General features: G+C 39.8%; 1 protein-coding gene across 1 annotated transcript in view; it reads right to left on the bottom strand.

The window, feature by feature from the left end:
- The window catches only part of LOC118336954 (synaptotagmin-14-like), a 42,436-nt gene that overhangs the window by 18,551 nt on the left and 2,132 nt on the right, over window positions 1-21,753 (bottom strand). Inside the window, 3 exon segments of the mRNA XM_035673725.1 lie at window positions 1,190-1,417; window positions 5,960-6,112; window positions 12,479-12,526. Of these exon segments, the coding sequence (XP_035529618.1) occupies window positions 1,190-1,417; window positions 5,960-6,112; window positions 12,479-12,526 (429 nt within the window).

Below are 21,753 nucleotides of genomic sequence, written 5' to 3'. Positions count from 1 at the left end.
ACTGCAGTAATTATCCAATGGAAGGCTCTTACCAATTTGTTTAGTTAAATCTAGGTGGTGACTTTTTTTTTGGACGGGCAGTGTATTTAGCGTGCAGACATGTAGCCCACTCCCACGCCAAGTAGACCCATCAATCCACAAGAGGAGACCGGGTCAGAGCCATGTTTTGCCTGTGTATGAAGGTGCAGCACCAGCAGTAGTATAAAGAGAGAATTTCTGCTGTTCGAGTTCCTTGTGAAACCAAAAGTCAACATTGATTTTGTCAGATACAGTCTTTTTCTAAACCTAACCAAGTGGTTTTTGGTGCCTAGACCTGACCAAACTGCGACCTCATTTTGAAAGTGTAACACTGCAACACCAAGGTGAGGCAAAATGAGTGATAACGGGTTGAGACACGAGAGCGGTATCCAGCCTCTCATTCATTTTAGAACCATCCCACCTGAATACATCAATCCAATATAAGAAATAACTGCAGCAGATATCACTGCAGCATATCATATGTCAAATACGTTACACACAATAAATGATTGATTCACGTTCAGGGTGCAGATGAAGTGTGGATGGTACTTTCATAGTGTGAAATAAATCAGCAGCACACACTTCAAGTAAAGTGTAGTGACAGATGAATAACAGACTGATCCAAATAGGTCAGTGCCGGTGTTCTCCTGTGACTTGGTCTATGTTGAAATAAAAAGAAAACCTGCCTTCCATCCACCGCAGTAAACGTCTTGTGATGGAGAGTCTGGCAGATGGGAAACAGAGATGCGTCAAAAAAGAAAAGTGTGAGGCTGTGCAGCTTATGCAGACAGTTGACTGTTTCACAACCCTCCCACGGAGAGTGTTCTAAACGGGAGATTCGCTTTGATCACCTCTCTGGATTAACTGACAGTGTGTATCAGTGTGTGGTGCGTATTTGTGTTTGTTGGATTGGAGGATGGGAGTCTGTACGTTTGACTCAAGCTTACTGCAGTGATAAGGGGGAAATATTTTATTAATCTATTAAATGAGTGGAACTACTCATTATACAGTTGAGGCGTCTTTTGTGGATGTTCTTGGAAAAATTGAGTGATTCTGAATAGTAATAATATTAAAACACAGAGAAATGCTGCTACTGCACCGTCTCTACATATGAATACTAGCAGGGAAGAATGCTAGTTTTTCTAATTTAGGTCACAGATGCAGAACCTACCGTCGTCAGCCGAGGCTTCACTGCTGTAGCCGTCATAATCAGCAGTCAGGGGGCTGTACTTCTGCCGGCTCTCCCAGCTGAAGCCTCCTGCGTGTTTGGTATTAGCGGCTGCCTTGGCTCCTCCCCGGAGGCCTTGGGAGCGGCTGACCGCTTCCTGATACTGACCCATCAGTTCATCCTCGCTGTCCGATGATGAGCCCTGCAGGTCGGCGTCAGAGTAGGCCTTGTCTGGTCAGGGTAGAGAAAGATGCCCTGGTTAATGAGGGACATACTGGGATGCAAAAGGTCGGGTAGACTGGCAGCCTCTGCTGGCCTCAATCCTGCATTACACGGGAAACCTGTAAAATTTCTTTGTAAAAGGTAAATGGAAAAAAATATATATTGTATAAAATAGTGTCAGAATACAGCAGTTCTCCAGAAATGGATTTCATCAGACTTGTCTATAAATGTGTCACCAAAGCTAAAGTGTAGAGAGACAAAATGTCTCCTAATGGATAGGGAGATGTCCTCTAATATTCATGACATGCGTGATTACCTATATAATGTAATTACAATGACACACAGTGAGTGAAACAAATATCTAAACATTAACTTTAAAAAAATTCTTGTATTTTTCATTAAACGCACACACAGCATATGTCTATTCTGGGCTACTGTAGAAACATGGTAGTTCAATATGGCAGACTTCACAGAAGAGGACCCGCTCCCTCTGTAGATAGAAACGGCTCGTTCTAAGGGAAGGAAAACCATACATACCTCCTAAATGTTACGCACTGAACCTTTAAATGTTTTCTTAATAGTATAATAGTAAAAAGTGGTAGTTTCCATGACATACATTTGTTTTGCAATATAAATGTATAACAAACTGATTGAATCAGTCAAAGCTTAAGAGACTTCAAATCAGAAAGGAAGATCTGCACATCCTGAAATGCTATCTTCTGTATTTTATTTAATTTCTCCTGCATTAAATCATCTAGATTATCCTTCCAGTGTTTTGTGTGTGTTGAATTCACTGGGAAAATTCCAAGATGTCACGACTCATTTTGTTTAATGGTTCTGGGTTTCGTCACACACAATGTCATCCATTCTCTGATGTTTTGTTTTTTGTCCTTGTCAAGCCATTCTGAGATGCTTAATAAACATGGCGTCTGAAAACTCATGAAAAACATCATCAACTTTGTATATTTCAACTGTTTAACAGAACTGTAATGGAATGTATCCTTTTTACCATAATTTACTCAAATCCTATATAAAAACAGATAAACAAACAAACAGACAGACAGAATTCTGCTTTGGATGAGCTTTAACAACTCTGATCATTCAAAATAACAAAGCAGCTACCGAGACATTCAGAAGCAGACTTGTTGTGGTTAGGTAAAGCAATAATGGACTTCATGCAGTGGCCAGATATATCCATATTACAGATTATTGAAGGTAATTGTAACACTAATGAGCTCTGTCCATGATCAGACACATTATGCAACAAAGTGCTTTGTTATGCAACAGAAATATAAGTAATATATATATATATATATATATGTATTGTTAATATACAAGAATACAAGTTTGTTAGATACATATAATGGCTCATAAAGAGTTAAAAGGTCAGACATTAAACTAGGGGTTAGACTAAAAGTGATCGTTTCTGAGTCGTACTGGTAGCCAGTGCAGATGTGCTTAAACTGGGGTATCACTTTCTCTATGTTTAGTGCCTGTTAAAATACTAGTAGGAGCATTCTGTATCGGTTGGAGACATGAGATTGATTTTTGACTGAGGCAGGTATACAGAAAACTGCAGTAGTCCACACAAGATAAAATAAAAGCATGAATTATTTTCTCCAGATCAGCACAGGATAAAAATGACTTGATGTCTGAGTTGGAGAAAGCAGGACGGCACAACTCTCTTCACCTGCTCTTCAAAAACCAGGTCACCATCAAAAAACACTCCTCAGTTTTTGGCCACAGGTTTTATATTAGATGACATATCCCCTAGATCCTATAAGAAAATATTACTTGTGTTGAGCTCCCCAACTAAAATTATTTCAGACTTGCTCTCGTTCAGCTGAAGAAAGTTTTGTGGCATCCAAAATGTAATGTCCTGGAGACATAATTTAAGCAATTGGGATCATCTTGTCAAAGGGTAGGTATAACTCTATGTCGTCAGAATAGCTATGAAAAGAAATGTGCTTACGAATGATATGATCCAGAGGGAGCATGTAGTGGGAGTTGGGGCCAAGAATTGAGCCTTGTGAAACCCTGGAACATTTCAAAAATAGTATTATCGTTCAATAAATAAGATAACAATTGGTTAAAAACTATTTTTTCTAAAACTTTAGATTAAGAAGGGCAGCTTTGAGATGGGTCTAAAATGAGTAAAATCTGATTTATCATCATTTTATGGAGAGGCTGGATTACTGCATGCTTAAAACTAGATAGAAATATTCCTGTGGCCAAAAAACTATTGACAATAGACAGAACTCTTTTGTGTCAGAGACATCTTCAGTTGGAACTATATCAGAGAGAGACAATATCCTTTAAAAAAGAAAAAAAAAAAGAAAAATGAAATCGGTTGAAAACTATTTTTAAAAACTGTCAGTCCATGTCAGCTGGTGAAAACTGGCATCTTATGTTATTAACCTTCTGAGTGAAATGACAAACAAATTCTTTATACTTCTCTGTGGCTAGGTGAGTAAGTAATGGCCAAATCTATAGTTTGTAACAAAACCTTAGAATTATGACTGCTTTTGGATATTAGGTCTGAGAAAAAAAGCAGCTCTTGCACCTTTAACTGTTTTTTAATATATGAACATTTAATTTCTCAAAATATCCTGGAAAATCTGTAGTTTATTAGACTTCCATTTATGCTTGGCTTTTCTGCATTCTCTGAGTTGTCTCATTTAGCCATGGAAAACCCAGAGATTTAGGCTTGCTATTTTTTAGAGGAGCAATAGAGTCAGGTACTGCCAGACATGTTTGATTAAAATGAGTGACTAGCTCATCTGTGTCCCTATGGGATGTCATACCAGATGTATCACTGTGAGTTGCATGGAAAGCCTCAGAGAATTTGGTTGTGATGTAATGTCTGTACCACCTGCATGTAGATACATGATTTTGGAAAATAAACACAGAAAAAAGGAAAACAGTGAACAAATCAGAAAAACAAGATATGTACAATCATTGTATTCTTGGAAAGATTCAAGAATATTGTCTTATACAGCAATATATACAGTAGGTGAATTTGGTATCAGTATAATAATATGTGAATACAACAGTCTCTAGAACATCCTTGCTTTTACATCGACCAACCACTGAAACACCAGTTGTAGCTTCACATTTGTTCCAGCAAGGGGCAGCAGAGCTTTAAAATGGCTGCTCTCTAACATCTCCCAGGCAGACTGACAAATGTCTCAAATCTAACTGTATTTCCAAAGTGCATTTTGTTTCAGAGCATGAAGAATGAAGAATGAAAGCTTTGGATCCATCAGAAACATTTATTCTAAAATACTAGTGTGAGGAGAGGAGAGAGGAGAGAGGACAGTAGAAAAATCTTCTTCCACTAGATTGCGTATCCAATCTATGAAAAATAAGCATACTTGTCCCATGTTTTTGTTAAAATAGTCATTGTGCAAACATAATAACAATATAAGACTTAGACACCGAGAACACCTCACCACCTTTGTTTTTAACTGAATCTTTACCAGGTGGCTTCTCAGGGTAGAACCAACTCCCCATGCAGGCTCCCTGGGGCCACCAACCTTTTAAACTTCTGAAGCCCTGTGGATGGATGACAAGTAAACAGGCCTACATCTGTCAGCAACAGTAATCCCCTCATGGATTGAGAAAGGCCAGTGCCAGTGGAAAATGTCCCCATGCAGAGGTCAGGCCTCATGCTGCAGTTGGTGGCATAGGTCCATCATTTTATAGAGTGGCTGGGCTGGACACATGGCTTTTCTAGTGCCTGGGTAGAGCCCAGGGTTTGATACGTGAACAATGATGGAAGAACTGTGCTGAAGCTCTTAAGAAGGATCATATTCGATTCGATCATATTTGATCTAAGGTGCCCTAATATCTGAAGAGAGGTGAAGGTGAGCATCCTTTTTATATTTAAGTTTCAAACAGACACATCTCAAATGATTATATGTGTAATTGTGATGAGGAGACCGTTCTTCTAAGTAACCTGGTTCGTTTGTGCCACTACCACTAGCAAACTGACTCATGAATGACTCTTTCAGTTCTGTATTTTTCAATACCTTTGTGCTACTGGGTTAGCTCGCTGAGCAGCGGCTCTCACTTGTTCTTAAGCAGACCGAACAAGTTAGCTTCTGACTCAGAGAGACTCTAAATTGGAAGTTAACCTGGGTCTTATGCACAACTGTGCATGCCCCATACAAAAGCAGGATTTTGAATTAACTTCGGCTTCCAAATTGTTCCTCTTTAAGAGTTGTTCAAAAAAAAATCCCAAATGATCTAACAATACTACTGTCCAACAAGTCTGTTTTTTTCTTTGGATATTGCTAGCAGACTGAACTCACCTAAAACAGTCTAAACCAAGGTATATAGCACAAGTGGCAATTATCATAGACACACTGTTCACTATTGGGTCCGGTAGCATTCATTGAAAGCAGTTCAAACTTTACTGTAAGCATAAAAACTAGACCATTAGGTGTACTATTCAAAACATCCAAGATTTGTAGAAATAATTGTGGTGAAATGTGCTTTAAACCTTGAGCAAAAGAGCACAAAAGCACAGATTTGTAAACACAGTCTCACCTTGCAGCTCTGTTTTTTTCCTGAAGTCATCAAGGCACTGAAGGCTCCCTGGGTTCTCTAGTGCCAACTTGTTGTTGAGGTACCAGAACAGGAGGGTCATGAGGATGATGAAGAGTGCGATGGCTGTCAGAAACCCCAGCACCTCTGGAGAGACTGAGACACAGAAAGTAAAGTTGAAGTTGCTGTTGTTTGCAACAAATGAGAACATGGCTAAGATGACTACTATTCTTTTAAATGGGTGAAAAGTTAGTAACCGTAAGCTAACACAAAAACAAAAGTGGCAGCAAGAATACTGCTGCTGGAAAAGTAACCAAGACATCTTCTAATGGCCATAAAGCAAACCCTCTTCTTAGTCAGTCTTCTTTGTAATGCTTCCATTTTTATATTATGTGAATTAGTGTTTACTAATGTTGAAATGAATGTGGTTGGTTTTTGTTCAAAAGCAGCATTATGCACTTTAACAGCATAATGAATGCCATACTCAAATACACCTTTGATGTGAGAATAGTCTAAGTGCATTAGTTTGGTTTTGGGGAAGCACACAAAAATCGCCCACTTCCTACAAACATCAGTTCAAGACAGATGAGACAGACGGAGGAAGGTAGATTGAAAGGGGCCGGGAGAGACGGAAAACAAGTGGAGGAGAGCGACACAACTGGTTGGTTGCCATAGCAACAGGTTCAAGAGCAACGTCACTCCAGACTCCAGACACACAGGCAAGTCAGAAGCCATTAAACGCAACACTGAGTACCACACATCAGTAGATACGGTTTGGTTTGGAAACAAAACATCATTAGATATGCAGGCAGGATTTGTTAAACCACAATGAACCCTGTTGATGCAGACAATCTGAGGGAGTTTTTGATGGATGAAAGCTAGCTGTGTGACCTTCCACCACACATATGACCTTCCAACACATTCATGGAGGTGTTATGTTATGATCAGGTGTGACGTTTCTGGCTGCACTTGCCCTTGCGACATCAAAGCAATGAAATGAGCTGAATCCCAACTGTTCCTAAGTACAGTATTTAATGTAACCCTTTCAAACGGAAAAAAAACACTAAGCCACCGTAATTTAGTGCAACCTTTTCACTTCACTGAGCAAAAGTTCAGGAAATTCATTGACATTTTACACCGGCAAAATAATTTGTTACAATCGGGGACACATAGAAGATGAGTGGGTCACTGACTGTTCACAAGCTGTTGCACATAAAAAAATAGAAGAAATGCTCCATTTAACTACATTAAAATGTCACTTTCATGCCACAATTCCTGCCCAATCCCAGCATAATGAGAATAATGTTGAGATGAAACACTGAGAATAATGTTAGAGAGGGAAAATTATGTCTCATGGGTATCTGTGTGTGTGCGTAGCATCAGTGCAAACAGCTGTCATGTAAGAGCTGCTATACACAGACTGTCTGGATGTTGTCTTATGCTGTCAGTAGAATTTATTGTTCAACAAGTAGGGACACATTTGAAAAATATTTTTTACAGTTTAATAGACTACGCATCTTCCATAATTTAGGGGGGAGCTGCACCCACTGCTATGAGGCAATAACCATTCTGTGCAGTGGCAGTAGACGGCCCCCTGTTAAAGCCAGGAATTATCCAGTATGAGTGTGTCTTTGCAAATGACGGAAAAATAAAATAACATCATGTGCACGTCAATCAAATACAGTGTGCGGTGCATTATGTCAGTTCCTTGTTTCTCAGTGCTGCAGAGGTTTGTATTCCGTGTAATACCAGTTGCACCAAGGGTTTTATGTATGTAACACTGCACACAAACCTTTTCACAAAAAGTTTGTGGCACTAGAAACAAACTTGTACACCACTCTGTACTCTCTCCAACATCCATAAGATGATAGTGAGAAGGATTTGGATTGTGGGAAGCAGTGGATAGGAAAAAGAGCATGTACAATACAACATACTGCTGCTGACTCCAATCCACACCCCATTTATACTTGATCAAACTTAGAATTAATAAAATGATCAAATTAAGATTAAAGATGTCAAGTATTTAGATTGATTAGATTGAAAAGGGTACTCTCTTGTGTTAATGTTGCACTTTCATAAAGTTGGGCACAAAGCTCCACAAAAGCTCTTAAATAACAGATTCTGTGAAGTACTCCTCATGAAGAGTTTGACGCTTAACTGTTAATAATTTATAGTGTCAAAGTATAAAATAACAAAAGATGTCCATATACAATGGTAGCTCTACATTAGATTAGCAAAAATCAATAGTAATGAGTGCAGATGTCTGAGACATTCACTGGAGTGTCAGATATAAGTAAGAAGAAGAGATAAAAGAGGGAGATAAAACAGATGTTTTTAGTGCAATTAGGAAGAATACATTGTTCACTCCTCACATTACTGCCGAGCTCATTTAAAGTGATGAATTAAGCTTTCAACTCGGAAATCACTACATATAAAGTCCATTTTGTTCAATTAGACCAAACGACTGCCATGGTACTGATGGAGGTAATGAGCTCATTTGGCGACAAAGTGGACTTAGATGGCATCTTATTTTCCGATCAATGATGATGATGCTTTATTTTATTTATAATGAAAATCAGCTGGGCTCTGGTCTGTTACTATGTCTTCATTATGTTTTTGGACCGCCTGGATGAAGTAAATGAGACATAACAGGATGTTGTCCGGTGTGGGTTATAGGGTGACAGCCACTCAAACATCCACTCAAAACGTACAGTGTATGAGTTGTGTAGTAAACTCTGCTTAGTTTTTACACATACAGGCTTAATTAGGTTAAATTAACTCCTCCATCACAAAAACAATGAGCTGTATAACAAGGCTGTTACATATTAACAGCCAGACTTGCTGATTTTTTGAGTAAACGTTGGTCCTCTCTGTAAAATGTGCCTGGGCTGTAATGAGCCTGTTGGTAGCCCACAATGTTTGGTCACATGGTGAGATAGGAGCAGGAGGCACTCTCCCATGGGAATGCCTGTCTGCTCACACTGTACCAGCTTCTCACTGTGGACTGAATTATTCACAGCACAGATGGAGTGGGATCCTGCTCTGTATAATTCCCCAACTGGCTCAAACAGGGTAAATAATATTCAATCACAGAAATCTACAGACAGTTTCTCTCTTTACTTTTGACTCCCTGACTTAAGACTACATCTTTTTTTGGTTTTCTCTATATACGTTATATACTTTAGTCCCTAACATTTGGCATGTTGCCGACACTGTAATAAAAGCGCTGTAACACAGTTGTAGGTGATGTGTGGTGGAGGATGTCTAACATTATTTCTCATTTTCCTGTTTAATTTCATAAAACAGAAGCTCACTCACAAATGCAAAATATGTTTGTGGCATTTAGATTCTCACCTTCCATACTGTAGGTCAAGTTGCTTCTTACTTAGTATTCAAACCTGCAGCCACTAAATGGAACTTAACCAGAAGTGATCCTGACAATAAGTAAAAATAACAATGACTACACATTGATCATGATCTTTTGACTATAAACGAAGAATAGGAGAAACATTAATAGGGCAATTTACTGTATATTTGTGAGTAAAGTCTACAGTATATGTTCAGTTTTAGCTAATATGACTTATTTAACCAAATCTACTGTATTCCATTAAAATGCAGAGAATAGCCCTTAGATAATGTGTGGGGGGGCTGAATGATGACTCACAGGACGATTAAACAATAACAGACTTTGTTACACAAGAAGCTCGGATAATAATGTGGAAAAATGTAGGGACCTTGTAATGGTTCCACATACCAAACCTGAGAGAAACTTTTTTCGAACTTTATTTCCTAACAGAGTGTATTCGGAATTCAATACAGCAGAATAATTCCCGAAAACTGACAGATTTCACATTGCTCCCTCCTCAGGATAATCTCCTATGACAATGTTATTTCTGTAGCCTGTGCAGTTTGCTTAACGATAACCTGAAAGGGTTTATGATGCAAGTAAAAAAAAAAGAAAAGTCTAAAGATGTCCTTGTTGTTAACGGGAAAGTGTCTGAAGCTGAGTATAATACAGATTCAGCTGCAGTGCAAGGCTGATCTTCATCTTGTGCAACAATTTATTTAAGACACACTCAGAAACTAGATATGAGTGATTATCTGGTAGTTTGTGAAGTGGATGAGAAAGACAACGCTTATTAAACTGAACTGTAAGATACTGAAAATCAACAATAACTAACTTATTTTGACATAATAAAGGACAGGAAGTAGTGTAACATTTGAATCGAGCCTGAAAAGATATGCATATTCAGACCAGTTAACCTCTGACAGGTTAACCGATGACTGGCCAAAAGAGGATTTGATTGAACCGTGCCGACAATGACAGTGTCCTTCACAGCTGCCGTCCTAATTAACACAGGGTGGTAATACACAGAACACACTGGAAGAACTATATCTCCCACAATGCCTGGGAGCACTTAGAGATTCCCCAGGAGGAGCGAGAGGACGTTGCTGGAGAAAAGGACATCTGGGCTGCTCAGCTGACCCTGTTGCTATGGTGACACTGACTCAGGTATGTGACAAAAAAAAAAATAAATAGATGGCTGGATGGTTGATGATGTTGTGATTATGCTAGGCTCCTAAAATTGCCATTAATGTTTAGGTGTATGTGTTAAGGAGGGTATCTGATCTTTGCATATGAATATTAAACAGTACGGGGGAAAGCTACTGCACAGAAGTGGAAAACAAATGTGCTTTAAAGTAGTGCAAATTAAAGTGCTTTGTTGTCCCTGTTGACGAATAGCCTTGGTTCTTTTGCTTGGTTATTGTCGTACGTCTCTACTGTCTTTGTTGCGCTCTGTCCGCATGGAAACAGTTGCCATGTTGAATGTCAAAAAGCACAAAACCATCTCAAAACGACGAAGGCACCCACACACTCCACAGGCAGTCCACAAGCACTCTCACCAGCACTCCCATACACACTCCCACACATGTTCAGACAGCGCTCCGGAGCGCAACACCTACTGTGTAGCCACAAGCCCGTCCACACACGAAAATACACTCACACACCCACACCTCTGGAATCAGCCTTCAACAATCACAAAAAACAAATAGGATAACCCAAATTATGAAACACGCACACACTTACACAACCAGCCCATTCAGCTGGCTCGCACACTGTGATAAGCACCCTCTGAATCTACTTGTGCATGTTTGGTTTAAAAGAGAGTCATCTCCATCCAGAACATGAATACTGCCATGGCAAAGAGCGGCAGTGAGTACTCTGACTGAACATGCAACATTTGGATTATTCTAACCAGCCCGGTGTGCTAAAAGCTTGTTAGTACGGAACTTTACAGTTGCAGCACCACGGTGACCTAGAACATGTACTTATATGTGAATGCTGCAAATTATAACTTTACAAGTTCCCATAGTGGAGTGTAGTTTACCCTTTTAGGGCTTTTTACAAAATTAATTCATACAGACCCACAATAATAAAACTGCAGGACTACATATTATAATAATAACAATCATTTAATATATACAGATCATCAAATAAATATACGGGTAAAGAAGACAAGATGTAACAAATTACCGTCTCAGTACTCACTTAACAATTATGGCATACAGTAAATGTTACAGTAATAATGGATACAATGGTTAAATAAATGATAAAATGTTTTTATGTCAATTATTTTTGCTTGGGAATAAAACATTAGGCTAAACCTGAGAGGATGTTGTGCCTTTAAAGTTATAGCTGTGAAAAACAGTATGTGCATGGTTTTAAAATGATGATAAAATACTGGGGGAACAGTGATGTAGTGTTCTTGGACAACCAAAACTAATGTTAGAGAACCAGCTTTTATGTCTTAGCATATCACACCATAAACAGTATATACAAATGTATATAAAAAATTATAAAAATGTATTTTTATTATTTTTGTAAGTATGAATGTAATTTCTTTATAAAGGTATATAATAAATATATGTTTTTTTTTACTAAGTTAAAGCATCACATTTACTATGGCTCCTTTTAGGAGGACATATAGACAAACCCCTGTGTGTACCCTGTAATTATTTAATACCTACTGGCTCTATGTCCCTCCTGTATCCCTTGTACCTTCAAGTAGATACCCAGTAAATATTTCAATTGTACCATATATGTACAAAATATTACACTGTTATTTGCAGGCTGTGTGCATGTTAAGTTTTGACTTGTTACACAAATACCAGGAACACACTTAACTCTAGTCTGACTAGAGATTTAAGGTCTCTACCAGAACTGAAGTTCCAAAACTATGAATTGAAATTTGCGGAGGTACTCATGCTTAAAACAGGATAAAAAAGAGCCACTGACGGTTCTAGAAAGGCAATGGACACAAGCGGCAGTGAACACACACAACAAAACAATGACAGGCCAGCAGCAGTGAAGGCAGCACAACCTGAACACGGTGGAACGGGAGAACAAGGACGTGTGTAAACGGTGACACTGTAACAGTGACAAATGCTGATGAGAAAGGTGGAGTGGGAGGTGCAGTGAGGGGTCGAAGGTCAACCTCCCAGAGCTCTGATCTGCCCTACCTTTTCTGACGCAGATCAGCTCATGTACTCCACAGTTACGCTCGCCACCTGGAAAGACAATGCAGTTTCAATGAGCCACACCGTGATGGAGGGAGCGAAAGACAAAACAAGACATCATGGAAACACATTTAAATATGCTGGAACAAAGACAAATTCCAAGAAAAGGATGAGAACAACACAGATATAAGACACTGACAGAGACTGGATGGTAACACTCTGACGTGGGTGGTCAGTAGCAGTTATACACAGCTCCTATTCAGAGGCTGAGCGTGGGGTTATGTAGAATGTCATTTAACAAGCTAGACCACACTCGTTTCCAGTAATAATTACCTGTCCCAGCCTTAGTAGGTGTACATAACTCAAACCTCTTTTCATCCTTTGTCTCATCTTACATCTCTCCCGTCTCAAAGCATTCTCTTCAACTCTTTAATTAGTACCTTCTTTGCAGAAAACCTTCCTCTCCCTCAGAAAACATAACTAAAGAGGGGAAAGAGCCCTTAAAGAAACAGATGAACTTCCTGGCTGAGAAAAAGATGAGAAGACTGACACCACTCTCATATCTGTCTGTTTAATACGAAGCTTCAGCTAGCAGCCGGTTAGCTTAGCATAAAGACTGGACTCGGGGAGAGCAGGTACTGCACCAAGTAACAAAATCTACCAACCATCACCTGTAACGGCGTAAACAAATCTTAAAAACTACAGGTTATGGCTAGTTGTTTCCCTCTGCTTCCAGTGTTTGTGCTAAGCTAATCTTACCATCTCCTGGTTTTAGCTTGTATGACAGTGAGATAAATCATTTCACCAACTTACTGCAAGAAAGCATAAAAGCCAAGCAGATGTTAAACCTTTTCTTTTAGTGCCCTATAAATGAGACGTGGCCCACTTACCCCCCACCCTGACTAACTGATTTTCCCTGGATTCATCAACATAACATGCCAGCTTTCATCCTCTCGTTCATAAAAACTGTCCTCATTTCATCCTACCATCACTCCACACAACCTTTTGTTTCAATAAACTAATTCTTAGACTGTATGGTTCTGGACAACTGGCCGTAATATTAGTTGGATAAAACACAACAAAAACACAGTCTGAAATAGAGATTTTCTGTCAACCTTGACTACAACAAAATACCAAAATACTTCTTTTATTAAACTGCTTATTTATTCTGAATGGACTGACTAGATCTATCAAAAGCTGCTGCATTCTACAGCATCTCTGACATTTAAAAACCCCACAGCGTGATGAAATCATGTCCTTGATTGTGCATTTTCGTGTCACTGTTCGTTGAGTTTGCTTATCGCCATCAGGAGCTGCGCCAGGCAGCAGAGATAAAGTGCTGAGGTATTTCACAATATCCTCAGATGCCATTTAAATGCAACCCGCTGATGGTTTGATGGTGAAACTGCTTGAGTAAAGTGTTCTGGGAGTTTGGGGAAAGCGGTGTCGTTCTGTCTGTGTGATCTGACTCCACAAAGCATTGTTCTAAAGCCGGCACAGCTCAATGATCCTCAACCATGGGCAAATTCTGGATGCAGAGGGTGTCTTCTAATCTTAGCACAATCCTTGGCAGCATCCATGCACTCCTGTATCAGTATGATGGTTACATAAAAAACACAAGGCTGGACTGAACTTTGGAGAGACATTAAAGTGCTATGATGACTGTCCAAAACATTCAGAGATCCATTAACAGAACTGAACAGACTAATTACCAAATTAATTAAATTACCTTGTTGATTGAAAGATGTGATATTTTACAGAACCCATATTTTAGATTTGGGTTCAAGTTTGGGTCATATGAGTGAGGGAGTTTTCACATGCCCATGTGCAAACCACTTAAGGGAAGTTTAGGAGTAAGTATTGAATTAAAGTCTGGCAATGCAACCATGCTGATATTTAGGAGGTATATTGCTTATCATGTTCACCGTCTTAGTTTAGAATGTCCTCCTATGACCTCCCCCAGGAGGACATGAATGACCATACCATATTTTATGACAACCTATCCAATAGTTGTTGAGACATTTCACTCAAAACCACAAATGTCAACAATCATGGTGGCACAAGAGAAAAGGCCAGGGGATCAGGATTCATCCTCTAGGAAACATGAATGTCAGGGCAATAACTTTAATAGTTGTCGGGATATTTAAGTCTGGAAGTGGTGGACCGAAGAACTGACAGCCAGTCATTGCTGTACAAAAAAAAACAACATAAATACAAAAATAACATATGACATTAAAATTCTGCTTTGGAAAAGAAGTAAAATGTGCCATAAACAGCGTGTTGATGTTGTATTTCTTTTACAAATCAAAGTACTAATTCTTGAAGTGACACCTTCACATATAGAATTTGAAAGAGTTGTATTTCAGAGCCCGGCATCAGGAGCAGTGTCTGGCGGTGGTTTCCACACTGGTCCTCTGTCGCTCTGAATTCTTATACAACACTGTGACAGCTCAGTGGCCTGGACCCAGTGGGTGGCAGCTGCAGGGGTGTGAGTGTCCATCACAGCACCAGATTATCATGAGGTAGATACCTATTATTCAGACAGAGGACGTCTACGAAAAGCTCACCCTGGTTTTCTATACCAGACGGGCTTCCAGACAGTGACTATAATTCAGAACTATTACTCACACTTGTGAAGCCCTCCCAGTCTCGGAGCTCTGCGGCGGCCTCTGGGATGTGTCTACAGGTTGAGGTCTCAAATAGCTCCGGCTGCCATCAGCTGTGACACTTGTAAGATTTGTGCAGCTCTGATACAAAAGGCTAAACGCACTGAAACCAGCGGTGTCACAGTGGTGTAAGGGTCGCAGTGACACATGACCTTTGCCTCGTGTCATCTTTCATACCAGGCTAACATCTGAACCGCGTGATGACGTATCTATGAATGAATCAGCCATGTAGGGTTCGTGGAAATGATTTTTTTTTTTGTGTGTCAATCTATTCCTGTCTTATCTGACAAAAAGCTTTTACCAGACAAGACTTTTAATCCAACGGGCATCAGACATCCACAAATATTTGTTTTGCCAACTGTAGGAGAGTACAATCCATACACAGTAGAAAAATCCAGCTGTGCCATTTAACTAGACCGTTGTGGTGAAGAGGGAGCTAAGCAGGCTTTCCATTTATCTGTCGATCTATGTTCCAACCCTAATAATAATAAAATAATCATTAGTTACAGCCTTAAACAACTAAAAATCTTGATGTACTGACGCTATTCGGGGGGTCGACGATCGAGGGAGGGAAAAATGTAAACTTGCAGAGTTAAAGCAATGCTTCCAGCGCTGAATTAAAAGACTGTGCCTTTACCTTGACAAAATGTTCTTTTACTTTTACTGTCTTTCAAATGAGTTTTTGAGCAGCTCAATATTTTACATTCCAATGAAACCTCTTGGGTACAGTCTCTGGCCATGGGAAAGAATAGGTCATATTCATAAAATGCATACATATTAATGGACTGCCCTAGACCTTAACAAATGATAAGTTTATTGGATTTTTTAAAACTCCACTGTATGTATCAACGTCTTTAAGAGTAAAAGGCAAGAAACTCAACCAGGCTTCAGATAAGACACAATCTCTGCCTATGTTTTCACTGTTAACAGTCTAAATCCTGTGACTCAAGTAAAGCTGGCTGTAAAAACTTTCAGCTGCCATGTACTCAGTTGCTATCAAACTCCTTACTTACAGTTACTGCTGCACTACTGTTGTTACGGTAACATAAAAACTGAATCATTCGTTTCCCATGTAAAAGGAAGTAACCTACTGTTACAGGAAATTGGTCGGCTAATTAGTTCACTAATGGCCACAGGAAAACTGTCCAACGGTTCATGTAAATACAAACCTCAGTAAGACATAAAACAATGTGTGGCCGATAGCCACGTTACCGCATGTAAACACAGCCATCGAAGGAAGTTGAGCCGCAACATGACAAGACTGTCTGCAGATCTTTCCTGCCAAACTGGGAGCTGAAAGCCGAGTTGTTGTCCAGCAGATCGATACAGCAGCTGTGTGTGGGAGGAAGCTCCCTGTGCTCTTTCACTCCTCTTTCACTCACCACACACCATACTTGTCAAAAATAACATTTTCTTGCATGTGCTCTTGAATACGGTACACAGTGCTGCTCATATTGCTCATATCGCACCACAAGCAATCTCTCCCCCCCATCTTCTAAATATTCTGGGGATTGAAGTTCCTTTAACCAGCGGCCAAGTTTTTCTACATAGCGTTCAATACCAAAGATGTCATTCCATGCTATTGTATTCTGCTATTGGTATCCCAAGTGTGTTTCCTCATAGGCACAGGACCATTTTCACTCCCTTGTGTCTCGCCTTCATTACCTAGATTTCTACAGCGAAACACACTCGCAAATTCTAATTAGGTAAATTAATGCATTCATGGGAAAACTGAATATGAACAAACAGCCAAATTATAGTCATTAATACCTAATGTAGGCAGAAAGTTGTTGCAAAATCTACAAAATTCGTTCTTTGTTAGCAAGGACCTCCAAACACAGAAGGTGTAAGAGTCAGTAAATGTTTTAAATGTGTCATTCTTAAAGGGGAAATCCACCAATGTTACACAAATTCTGTTTACAGGTGACTACTGCATTATGTGAAAAAACTTAATAAAACCTTTTGTGGCTCCAGAGGGAGCTGTGTGAAGTCTGTGATACGTTTCCTCAAGTGATATTCATTTGAGTCAGCGTCAGTTGGGGTTGAAGACTACAAAATTTGAAAATGAAAATGTTGTGGATTTATAAGCAATAAGCTAGTTTAGCAGACCTCTGCAGTGAGGCTTTTGTGAAGCTTCAGAGAGCACAATGAAAACAGAGTACCGGCTCTTGTCAGTACATGGAGAGGTTCACATGATCTCCTCTTGAGTCTGACAGAAATCAATCTGAAGCACCAGTTTCTGAGTTCTCGTTCCTCAACCTTGGCTTCGCCAGAGAAAAAGTCTCACTTCTGGAAACTAAATCAAGGTGAAGTCTGTGGACACAGTCTTCCCTCATGCAGACGTCTGGGGCCAGGCCGGTAGCATTTTTAGGAATCGTCCCAGTTTCTTGGAGGAATCTCCTCTGCCTGCCCCCTCTAATCAGGCTGCTGAGGCTAACGCGTCTGGGTTCAGGAGAGAAGGAAGGACTGAGTCCGTGACACAGAAAGTTGGGCTGAAGAAATTGACCCGACAGAGATATTTGATTGTTTGAGGTCAGTGGAGAGAACGTGCTGTGGTAGAAAGAAACTCGGGGAAACAAACTTGTGGTGCTGCCCCCATTAAGTTTCAAACTCAAGCTGCAGACTGTAAGAATACACTCAGCTCAGCACTCGATACTGGGTTCACGATATGCTTCCTTCTCTATTATTTTAACAAAATGATCCTGAAGACTGAATTATGACATACATTCATATTTTCTTTATCAAATTACAGAATCCTGTTTTATTTCAGAAGTATGGTATAAACTGCGCAAAACAATGCACATTTCCTTTTGTGAAGTCAAACAGACGTCTTTGCACCTTGATACCACAATTGAAATCACTATTCATTTTTCATCTCACTCATTTCTTCATATTAAAATATGTATTAGTGCAGCTTTAATACTATTAATAAAAGGTAAGCAATCGGGAATGATTTAACAATAGACTGAACTTAGGAAACTAAGCTAGTTAATTTCTACCCTCATCAATAAAACAGATCAGCTTCTGTCACTTTATATCCTCTCAATAACAGCAATAATTGATTCATGGAACAAATTCCTTGTCAGCAACCATTTACATGAAAATCACTCAAGTCTCTTTATTGAAAGCGGCAGAGGGAAGGTTTGTGTTACATCAGGGTCTTCATGAAAAGTGTTTGTGCTGTCATAATGACAGGCACGGAGGAGCGACTTCAGGGTAAGCTCCAGCTAAGCCAATTAGCAAGTGGAGGATGGAGGATGTCAAAGATTAGCCAGCTTACCCGACAGTTCAGCTGTAGGTTCATACAGCAGCAACAGTTTCCTCAGACTACATCTGTACCACAGACACTGTTGCACAGGGTTTTCTTGTGAGAACAGCAGTGACTTAGACTTAGACTGACTTTATTTGTCATTTGGATTTGCATCAAAATGAAATTACGTTACACATAGCACAACAGAAATAGAGGAGAGGCAGTATGTACAGTCAAAGAAATATATGCAGATATAAAACTTTTATATTAAAAAAAAAAACATAGATAATATATATTGCACAATTTTAGTTAAGTGAGTAACTATCTCTATATTACAGGCACTATTCATAGCCCTGAGCAATGGAAACACACTTTAAAAGTAGTGCAACTGATACCTTATTTTTAGAACTGACACAGCCAAATATACCCAATTTAGAAGCAGAACATTCATTTCACAAATACTGTAAAGCTGATAATAGCCTGAGCATGCAAACAAGCCGTTAGACAATGATACAGGAGTAAAAAATCCAAGTGATACATGCATTTTAACTTTTCCTTCTCTCTGAGCTTTTTATGTCCCTTTGTTTCTTGCCAGCCAACTCCCTGCATCCCCTGCCATGTGTCAACTGGAGAGCTGATCAATAAGTAAACTGCACAAAAACCCTCGCTCTGTCTCAACCAGACCAAGCCCTGATATGTTGTTGAGTCAGTGCAGTGGATGTGCAATCAATCTTACTGTGTCTGCTGTGCCCATGGGTTAATAGCACACTGTGAGGGTTTGTTCTTTCTTCTCATCAAAACCTCAACAGATCAAACGTCTGAGGTCCAGAGCAGAAAAGTGCTGGGAGCAATCCACTGAGCAACATTAGCAAACACGCAGTTACAGAGACGAGTCTGAAACTGCACTAAAGAATGAGTTCTGGGTCCAGTTCAACAGGAGATCGTGTATACATGTCATCCCTTTAGGTTCATCTGTTTTATAGATTCCACAGATAATATCCATCATCGTCAGCATACAGTGCCAATCCTGCTGACCTACATGGAGCTCTACTCTCTACCTCAGGTACATACAATGAATAAATGATTACATCCTAAATAGAAAAAACTTTTTTTCTTTCTTTCTTTTTTCTTACTCCCCTAGTGGATTTACCAGAGCTTTTTTTTGCTAAAGTTGCTAAAACAATCAGCTGGAAAATGCCAAAATGCTCCGTAGAGCTGAGGGGAACTGCAGACTGCACCTTTTACCTTATACGTAGTCATTTCAGTGTTAATGTAATAGACAAATATTGATTAGAGCAGCTTTAATCTCAAGCATCATAATTATTCAGACTGTGACTGTAAGTTTAGACTGGCAGCCTCTTCGCTGACGCTGAAATGTCCTGGTTTGATTTATGGCCCACAGCAGGAGCAGGTTCACTTAGTTTCACTTTGAAAGTAATGTATTGCTCTATTGCAGTTGCAATGTCTCATAGCACACGCTGCCTCAAATGGTCCGAAGACATATTGGCTATTATCGCCTTATATCCTGTTTCTCGCTCTCCAAAACAAACAGAGCCATGCCGAGGAGGAGGAGGAGGAGGAGGGGAGAGAAGCTGAGCAATCCTTGACAGGAAGCATCAGGGTTCATGGAGGACACAGCCTTAATGTTTCGAGAAAACCGTGTACTGTTTGTATTTCTGTCAGTCTAAACAACATATGCGATCCACCACTAAGACACTCACATAATTCTCATTGGATTTAGCTAACTGGTTGACAAAGGCACCAGAGGACAAATGACCCGGCAGGCATTTCAGTAAGATTTTGAAAGATACTGTCAAAATGTCAGCACGGAGAGCTTCTCTGCTGCTGTCATTTCCACACATAATATTTCCACAGCTAAACACCTCCTGGGCTGCCTACTCTGTACTTGGCACCAGCTCAGGACTCGACAAGACTTCATCATACACACCACACACACTGAGAAAACCAAGCAAAGTGAGTTGGGGCTGCCTTCGATCGGCTGGCTAGAAACCCAGGCTTAACCAGGATATGTGAAATCCATTTGGGCCTGCGGTCGATCTGTCTACAGCTTGTCACAGGAGCTGATGCATGGAGCTCCGCACTGTTGATATACTAACATGTGTACAAGAAAATCCAGATTTCTGTGAAATCCTCCATCTTTCAAAACAAATTAGGTTCAGCAGTTTAGCAGTTCAATTTTGAACTTTTTAAAAGCTGGATTTTGGTTTATATTGCAGTCACTCGATTGACAAAAAAAAGCTTTCATGTACGCAAGCTTAGTTAAGTCACTCAGTGATCTTTTCCCAGACAGCCTGCTGTGTATATCCAATTAAGAAGCTTAAGAAGCTCTGATATATTTGGTATTTAAAGCAGCATGCATTAATAATGGTAAGTTTTAAGCTGATGATTCCGACGACGCACAGTCTGAATTAGCAAAACAAACAATCACACAACCGAATGTCATTGATCACATTACTAAAGGAAATAGCTGCTAAAACAGAAACCTTGAGGCATCAAGCAAGCTAGAATTTGTGGGTCACGCTTGAGGCGGTTGCCTCATGTCACAGACATCCTTTAAACCTAATGCAATGCTTGCAATGCTTTTACTTTCCATCACATTTCCTTCTTTTATCTCCCAATCATGTATGTAAAACATTTGCTTTAGAGCTGAAATGATGAACTGATATTGACAGAAAAATTATTAGCAGCAATTCCAAGCAAATATGTCAAATATTCTGCTGTTCCAGCTTCCCACATGTGAGACGTTTCTGTTTGTCTTTGTCATATTTCATTGTCACAAGCAAGACATCCACGCTGGGCGTCTCTGAAAATTATGTTATCATTTGTTTTTTACACAAGTCCGTTATTCAGATTAATCGTAATGAAAATACAGTTGTCAGCGGCGTACTGCAGAGTAACATCAGCAGTTGTATTGAGATGCATGTAAACTCTAAATGTTACAAGGTGCACTCTAAATAATAGCACCTGTCAAACAACATAATTACTAGTAAACGCTGATCCACGCAGCCACAACAAAACATCATAACATCAAAATGAATGATTTGCTCTAAAATGTCTGGCAGAAACAAAGTGTTCCTGTGACACCTCATGATGTTCATCCAACCTAACGTCACAAGTACAGACAGAAACACAGCCTCCCACTGGTGTTGGTGGCCCGGCCTCTGGGTGCTGCAGGTGTCAGTCAGCCCCACAGCTGCTGCATAAATCTCGGTGAAATATCGCTGACTGGGGCCTCTATATTCATGGCCTTTCAGGAAACGCCACTGTGCTGACTAATGTGGCGGGAAGTTGAGGTCAGTGGGCGGGGTAGAACGAGCATCTAACTCAGGCGAGGTGTGGCT

Source organism: Morone saxatilis, unplaced genomic scaffold, assembly GCF_004916995.1.
Source record: "Morone saxatilis isolate NCDOM2014 unplaced genomic scaffold, NCSU_SB_2.0 Contig3, whole genome shotgun sequence".
Lineage (NCBI taxonomy): Eukaryota > Metazoa > Chordata > Actinopteri > Moronidae > Morone > Morone saxatilis.
The sequence above is the reverse complement of the archived record's forward strand: the minus strand, read 5'-3'. Positions and strand labels throughout refer to the sequence as shown.